General features: G+C 33.4%; 1 protein-coding gene across 1 annotated transcript in view; it reads left to right on the top strand.

Moving 5' to 3' along the window:
* Positions 1 to 763: 763 nt before the first annotated feature.
* LOC108756549 (glutamate dehydrogenase, mitochondrial) overlaps positions 764 to 8,929 on the top strand; it is a 125,906-nt gene continuing 117,740 nt past the window's right edge. The window contains exon 1 of the mRNA XM_018500435.1: positions 764 to 1,532. Within this exon, the coding sequence (XP_018355937.1) occupies positions 1,094 to 1,532 (439 nt within the window). The 5' untranslated portion in view covers positions 764 to 1,093. The remainder of the gene's footprint in view (positions 1,533 to 8,929) is intronic.

Consider the following 8,929-nt stretch of genomic DNA (forward strand, 5'->3'; position numbering starts at 1 on the left):
GAAGATTTGTTATAAAAGTTTGCCTTATACTAATAAAACGGTGTTGTACCATGTTAGCTGAAAAATATATAAATATGTTAATAACCAAACGTAAAATTATATACTTCATTTTATTACAATATTTTATAAATAATTATACAAGCAAACAGTTTCTACTTTGCATACTTTCAAGATGTCTCGGACTTAGGCGGGAAGTATAGACTCGTACATTTTCTTATGCATAAAGACCCGTCTACATAAGTCACAAACGCAAAACGCAGTTTGCAGACGCATTTGTGACAGCCAATGAAAAGTTATTAGTACCATTGACGCTTCTGATTGGCTGTCGCAAATGCGTCTGCGAACTGCTTTCTGCGCTTGCGACTTATGTAGATGGCCCTTTACGTGTTATGCGTTATGGCCATTCTACAATAAGTCATTAGGGATACATATCCACACATACTTGCATAGCCGCATAAATTCAAAAAAATTATTTAATCGTATTTCTCTTATAAAGACGCACGTAAAATGTGATTGGGTAATTTTCATTATGCATACGTTTATGCGGCGATGCAAATTTATGTGGATATACCCTTAGTTATAAATCAGAAGTTAGAAGCTGGAAATTGACCAATCACAATCGTCAATTTCCAACTTCTAACTTCTGATTTATGACTAAGCTAATGGCTTATTGTAAAATGGCTATAAAGCGGGGAGCACAGACTCTTGCATAACGCATAACACATAAAACATAAGAAATCCAACCAATGAGAGTTTTTTTATTTCATGGAAAGGAAGTGTTATGCAAATTGTGTGGATATATCCTTATAAGATGCCCTCCCTCCAGGGCCCGGGGTCAAATTTGTCAAATGTGTATCACTTCAGTAGTAGTCGGCACGTTGGCATTGTCGATAGTGACATTTCGGAGTTCTGTAGCAGTTTGCAGTGTTTGTATAAATGCGTAAGCGATCTGCATTCTGCAGCAGTCGGTAGACAACGAACTGTAAACTGTGTTTTGTGAAAATTATTCTTGATTTGAATTCGACGACAGGTGACGTCGAGTTATCGCTCATTATCGTATATATCATATAATCTATCATCATCGTGAGCGAAAATGTTTCATTTGCGAAATCTCACGCGGTCATCGATCGCCTTGAAGCAAGCATCGAGCAATGATATGCAGAGAATCCTGATGCGCGTCGCGCCGGCCGTCTGGCAAACGGCGGCTTACCGTGGTTATGCTGATCATCAGATACCTGACCGTCTTAAAGACGTGCCCGAGGCGCCGAATCCCAAATTCTTCGATATGGTAGAATACTTCTTTCATCGTGCTTGCCAAATCATTGAAGACAAGTTAGTTGAGGACATCGGCAAGCGATCACGTGTCCCGATCGAGGAGCGTAAAAAGAAGGTTAAAGGGATTCTAATGTTAATGGAGCCCTGCGATCACATTCTTGAGACCACGTTCCCGCTTAGACGTGATTCCGGCGACTATGAAATGATTACCGGCTATCGCGCTCAACACTCCACCCATCGAACGCCCTGCAAAGGAGGTATGACATAATTTTCTGTTCCTTATAATTGGTTTTGTTCTTTGATAGTAGAATTAATGTATATACATACATGTCACATATTTATAAAATGTAATAAGTACAGTGAGTATAAAAAGTGAGAATAAAGTTTGTGCAGGGAAAATATTTTTTAAAAAGCCTTATTTTTAGAAAGTAATTATTAATAACGAATAAAATTGATTGTATATTTCTTAAAATTTATCTAATTAATACATATAATAATTAAAACGTATTATTTTAATAATAAGCAAAGATCGTATTATTTGGATGCATATAAATATTATATAAACATCAAACAGCCCAGAACAGTTTTTGAGATCATGAACATAGTTATTTTTATGTGCAAAACTTTTGTTTATATTGAAAATTTTCTAAGCCTGACGTCGAAAATTTTTTAAGAATACGGAGTAGTTCTGATTGAAGTTCTATGTAGTTCTCTTCGAGTTCTATCGAAAACTTAGAACTCAACACGATTGAATGACTACATAAGGAATTATATATTTTTGCAATAGATTTTGGAAATTTTGTTTGTACGTATCCCTTATATTCTTATTTTTCTGTGTTGTTTTTAATTGCTGAGAATTCTTCGATAAAATAGTAATAGTAAATAAAATAATAATTAACATATCACAGAATTATTGTATCAAAAAATTTGTTTTCTAAAATTTTTAGTTTTTTTGCATTAATTTTGTTATGAGTCAAAATAGTTTTTTTATGTATCAGGGACTTTAGATTCACAGAACAAAGCTATTAAACTGCTTAGAACTATACGATCTTGAATTTTGATAAGAAATTAAAACCTTATTTTTTGAAAATTATTAAAAAATTGTTATTAAGTGAAATTCTCATGTAAACTATAAAGAACTCTTTGTCTCATTAAAAGGAAGCAATAACTCTAATTAAAACTATTATATCTAAAAATTAATTTTTAAAAAATTTTCAATTTTTAAAATGAAATAATTTTAGACTCTTTAAATTTAAAATTAATTACAATAATGGAACGGGCATAAAAGTCAAGCGCGCAAAATTCTTTTATTCTAGACGTTCTTCTTATAATTAACAGACGTGTTTGACTTTCTTCCGAGTCATCATCAGTGTACAATGTTTCTGCTTAATTTCTCAAATTCCTTATGGGAAAGTATTGTGAATATCGCTCATGCTGGTTGCCAAATCAACTGAACTTTTAAGTTAATAAAGTGTCTGGATCACATTTTTTGTACTTTTATACTTGTTCATTTTCCACATATTTCGTGTGTGATTCTTGACTCCCCATGAGTAAGTTTTTAATCAAAGAAAATTTAGAACTTTATCAAGTTAAGAATATCATCTCATTGCAGGATCTAAGCCAGTTGGTTTGGCAACCAGCATGAGCGATATTCATAATACTTTCCCATAAGGAATTTGAGAAATTAAGCAGAAACATTGTATACTGATGATGGCTCGGAAGGAAGCCGAAACGTCTATTAATTGTAAGAAGAATGTCTAGAATAAAATAATTTTGTGCTCTAACTACCGCGCTTGTCTTTTATATGCTCGTTTTATTGTAATTTTTAATTTTATTTTTTGAAATTTTTTTTATCAGGAACGCTAGATTTTCACAAAATAAAGCTATTGAATCGCTTAGATTACTCAATCTTGAATTTCGACAAAAAGTTAACACTCCATTTTAAAATTTATTAAAAAATGGTTATTAAATGGATCTCTCTTTCTTGTTATAAACTATATATTATATTATAGAATTCTTTGTCTCTCATCAAAAAGAAGTGGGAATTCTAATTAGAACTCTTGAGAACTAAAATTGGAGTATTAACTTCACATAATGCTTCTATTTTTCAATGTTTTTTTTTTTTTTTGAGAATATATTTTGAAACGAATAATAGGTATTACACCGGGAGAATGAGAATGCAACGTTGATGGCAGTACACAAATAAAATTTAATATTTTCTTCAAATCTTTTATTGATGACAAATTCAAATTGAAATATATGTTTCGATTAACTTTGTAGTTTTCAGTAATGAACAATTAAACATTTGTTTCTTTTTTATATGTTATGATAAGTCAAACAGCAAATTGACAGATTTAGTAAATCTGTATAAAAATTATTTATCAAAATCTCATGACAATGAATAAAAATTGTGTCTTTAATTATGTGACTCACTCCAACAAACAAAACAGCTGATTTGGAATTTTTTTAAATGGCATTATGTCAATTAAAATTCATCTTAAATATAAACTTATATAACAGTTATAATAAATATAACAACGAAAATATATACCTTTCTAAGAGCGTCATAACTGAAAATTTTATTTTTCACTGTGTCCTATCGGTCATGATATAAATACAAAAAAAGTGATGTTAAACATAGAATAACAACATAGTGTGTAAGCTTAAAGTCTGTTTTACATCATTTAATATCAGTAGATAAGTATGATATAATCCTTCAGTGTCAGATTGCAAATTAAGGCCATTCTTTTGCATATAAATTTGGAGGAATTCTGAGATTAACTTCTTATTTAAATAGCGTTCAACATCAAGTATTTCTACAGTCTCCCATTCAAAATTAATTCTATATTCTGTGATAACAGAATGATCATTGGTGTTCCATTTAATTTTTATGTTCACAAATTCTTTTTCAATTTTCTTGCTATTGGACCCACATACATCATATTGCATTCTTTGCACGAAATTTTGTAAACATTTTTCTTTGAATTTTGTGGGAGAATATCTTTTTGTACCTTGTTATATCCGCTTAATTTGTTCATAGTTACAAATGCTAGTTTTATACCCAGATAGCATAATGTTAGCAGGATGTCGACAGACTGATAGCAGATTTGATCAGATGTTAGTAGACTGACCACAACTGATGTCGCATTCTGCTCCTGTTCTGCCGACAAAACCTATTAACATTCTATGCAAACAGACTGGCAGCAGAAATCAAACAGAATCTGCTGACAGAATCTGATAGCAGATTGCAAACAGAAATGAAACAAAATCTGTTGACATAACTTGACAGCAGATTGGCAGCAGAAACCGAGCAAAATCTGTCATTTTCATTTATCGACCTGGTTTCTTGTAAGAAATTTTGCATATGTGTATATAAATGTATATATGTAAATTATGTATATAATTATACGTAATTATATAATATTGTTATGTCCATGCCTTGTCGACACCCGTGCTATAAAGAAGTGAGCGCGTTGCCGGAGCAACTTGCCCTTCGACTATCAAACAAGATCTAAAGATTCCGATGTGAGCCGTCGCCGTATAATTCCAATCGTGTGTTTCATTTCGATGATTCGGGAGTGCGTAAACACGTCCGCGGGAGTGACCTCGCTAGTCGGCCACACGGCGCGAATTGGCCGTACTGGCACAACAATATATTTATATTAGCAGTATAAATAAGTTTCCGTCGTTTTTTATCAAAAATTGGGCATTTATTGTGAAAGAACCTAATGTTTTATTCGAAGTATTGTCCATCACTAGCCACTACTTTTTCCCATCTTTCTGGCAGCATACGGATACCGCGTCGGAAAAACGCTTCATCTTTTGAAGCTATCCACGAATCGACCCAATTTTTTGTATCTTCATATGATGTGAAGTGTTGCTCAGACAGGCCATGCGCCATCGATCGAAATAGGTAGTAATCAGAAGGAGCAATGTCTGGTGAATACGGCGGGTGGGGTAAAACTTCCCAATTGAGTGTTTCCAAGTAGGTTTTGACCGGCGCCGCAACATGTGGACGAGCATTATCATGCAGAAGAATAACTTTGTCGTGTCTGTAGTAGTAGTGGGCGCGTTTTTCCTTGAGTGCTCGGCTCTATCTCATCAATTGTGTTCGGTAGAGAGCCTCAGTAATGGTTTCGTTCGGTTTGAGCAACTCATAATAAACGACACCTAGTTGATCCTACCAAATACACAACATGAGCTTTTTCCCATGAATGTTCGGCTTGGCTGTCGATGTTGAAGCATGGCCAGGTGGTCCCCATGATTTCTTCTTTTTGGTTTATCGTAGTAGATCCATTTTTCATCACCAGTGATCACTACACGGTGCAAAAAACCCTTTCGTTTATGCCTAGCAAGCAGCATTTCACATGTGAAAAATCGGCGTTCAACGTTTCTCGGCTTCAGTTGAGTTCATATGGAACCCAATTTCCTTGCTTTTGAATCATTCCCAACGATTTTAAGCGATGTGAAATTGCTGGTTGAGTCACTCCTAATGTAAGTGCAAGTGCTTCTTGCGTTTGGCACGAATCTTCATCCAATAATGCTTCCAATTCCGCGTCTTCGTACACTTTCGGCCTTCCGCTACGTTCTTTGTCTTCGACGTCAAATTCACCGTTCTTAAACTTTTGAAACCACTCACGGCAACTTCTCTCACTTAAGGCAGCCTCACCATATGCTTCTACAAGCAATCGATGCGCCTCAGCTGCAGATTTCTTCAAATTAAAGAAGTAAATCAAAAGCTCCCGCAAATGATGCTTATTCGGCTCAAAACTCGACATTTTCGCACGAAAAAAGATATAAGATGCTGATGCAAAATCGCTAATATTTCAAGGTTATGTTCTTGCCAGATGTCCAACCTTACGATATGACGTTTTACAGCTGACAATTTTAACTATAACATACTGGTAGCGCCATTGTTTGTCAAACGGCGGAAACTTATTTATACTCCCAATAATTTACATACGCCAATTCTTATAGGATTCTTGGATTTTTTTTTTACAAGAAGCAAGTCCATCTCGTGGCGACGACGTATATGAAAATGAGATTTTGCTTGGTTTCTGTTGCCAATTTGTCGTCAAGTTATGTCAGCAGGCTCTATTTGGTTTCTGCTCACAGTCAGCTGTCAGGTTATGCTGCAGACTCTGTTCGGTTTCTGTCACCAATTTATTGGCATGGCGTGTCATCAGGCTTTGTCCTGGTAAAAAAATTTTTACAGCAGTTTGCTGACATTGTCTGATAGTACAAATTCTATGTACAATTTGTTGCCTTTCTGCAATCAGAAATTGATAGCAGATTGCTCAAAATCTGTCTTCAGATTTAGCTATCTATTAAAGTTATTGTTTATTCTCTCGAATTCAGAAATTATTGGGATGTAAAGTAATATCAATCACGGTATAGTTTCGTATTTTCAACTTTTCCGTGATATTGGTTTTTAGTGCATTTATGAAATAAGTAAAAAAACAACAAACGTGAATTAAGGGGATGCTGAAGTATTCAAAATGTTGGGACTTTGCAGATTGATATAAATCTCTAAATTTATTGAACAGAATTAAAAATCCTTTTAAAGTAGACGAAAATTTGATAGTGCAATAAATTTTATATAAATGAATGAATTTTATATAAAATGAAAGAAAAATTTACATTTTTTTCAACTCGTAGAACTGTCACCTGACATAAATGTTTCCTTATTACAAAAGTTTTATTGCTCGTATAGAAAACGACAGTACAGCACTAAGCGTATTACGTGCACAAATAATACTAAGTTTATGAAATTAAGATTAAAAGCTTTAAAAGAAAGATTTATATCAATCTGCAAACGATGTATACGAATGCTGAGCGATGACTCGGAATGGTAAACAAAACAATAATTGTGTCTAGTAGTAGTTCGCTCTTGCAAGAGATGGCGTTGCAATATGTTAGATAAGGACAGATGAATGTGTTCGAATGAGAGTAATAAGACACAACGATAATAAATATAAGAAATTAATGAAAGATGTCACTATTATCGAATTTGGAATTAAATAAGTTTGTATTATCGATCTCGATCAAATTCGGCCGTCGTTCTAGCATCTTCTTAATAGTATTAAAAACTTAATAGTATTAAAAACTTAAAATATTTTAAAATATTTTAAAGACTAGTAATTATTAATTATTAAAAATATTAAAAATATTTTAAAAACTAGAATGTAAGGGGAAGTAGGAGTCAGCGCGGTACTTGGTGTACAAGTATAACAATAGAAATATAGAATATTTATAAATCTATTTTTAATATAAAAGTATAAAAAGTTCGTATAAAGTCCGTACGCGTTTCGACTTACTTTAAGTCATTCTCAACGGAATTAATGTAATTCTATTCAGTACAAGTATAGTATTAAAAATAAATTTAGCAGGGTAATCATTCTTTAGTAATGTACTAATTATGTACTGAATTTTTTCTTGGTGATATTTTGAATGCGACAAGAAGGCTCTGTCAATCATGTCGATAACATCTCTTTTTTTGTGAAACACGTAAGAATAAAATATATTTTGAATTTATGAGAAATATTTATTTTCAGCTTTGTTATACAGAGTGTCCGGTGAAGACCGTAATAAAGATAACACATGGATCAATAAGTCCCGAGACTAACAATGAAAACAACATTTTTTTTGCAAAATTTTTTTTTATTCATCAACATAATCACCTTTTAGGGTGATACATTTCAATACCATGTTTATAAAAAAATTTATCTTTCGCTTCAAAATAAGTTTCAGTTTCAGCGATGACCTCCTTATTTGAGCCAAATCTTTTTCCCTGGAGCATTTTTTTAAGATCAGCAAAGAGCCAGTAGTCACTGGGGGCTAAATCTGGCGAGTATGGGGGGTGGGGAAGCAGATCAAAGCCCAATTCGTTCAATTTTGCCATTGTTTTCATCGACTTGTGGCAGGGTGCATTGTCTTGGTGAAAAAGGATTTTTTAAACAAACTACAAAACGACTTTACTCTAACCTCGATAACTCAGCTGTTTCTAGTCCGATCGACTTAAAATTTTGACACGTTTCAAGCAAAGGTTAGTACTCTAGAAAGACGTGGTTACTGGTTTACTACGAGCGCCATTTCTGGGTTAGTCTCGGGACTTATTGATCCATGTGTTAGTTTAAAGGTAGATTTATGAGATTATTTTGAGACGAAAATCCTAATGCCAAAATATCGAGGTTATAATAATTTTAGAATTATAAACATTTAAAATTAAAAAATTATATCGTTTAAAGTTCGCACATTCAAGTGTGATATAATGCAGAATACCAATCATATTTGAACGCGCGAACTACTTTTAAACGTTATGATTTTTACCGGACACTTTGAACCTTATTCTATTATATTTTTTCTCTTAAAATTAATTCTAAGGAGAAATGAGGGTAATTAACAGCAAATGCAGTCAACTTGAGCGTATATCTAGGTTGTTCGGAAAGTAATTTCGTTTTTTTTAATGAAAATGAAAGACGATTTTCCTACCTAGGCGTTTCAAATGATCATGAACGGTCGAATTCGATAAATTTAATCTCTCAGCGATCTCACGAGTTGTTATTCGCCGGTTTGCATCAATTAATGCCTTTATTGTGTCTTCATCAGCTTCAACTGGCCTTCCAGAACGTGGTGCATCTTCAACATCAAAATT

Source organism: Trachymyrmex septentrionalis, unplaced genomic scaffold (assembly GCF_001594115.1).
Source record: "Trachymyrmex septentrionalis isolate Tsep2-gDNA-1 unplaced genomic scaffold, Tsep1.0 scaffold128, whole genome shotgun sequence".
NCBI lineage: Eukaryota > Metazoa > Arthropoda > Insecta > Hymenoptera > Formicidae > Trachymyrmex > Trachymyrmex septentrionalis.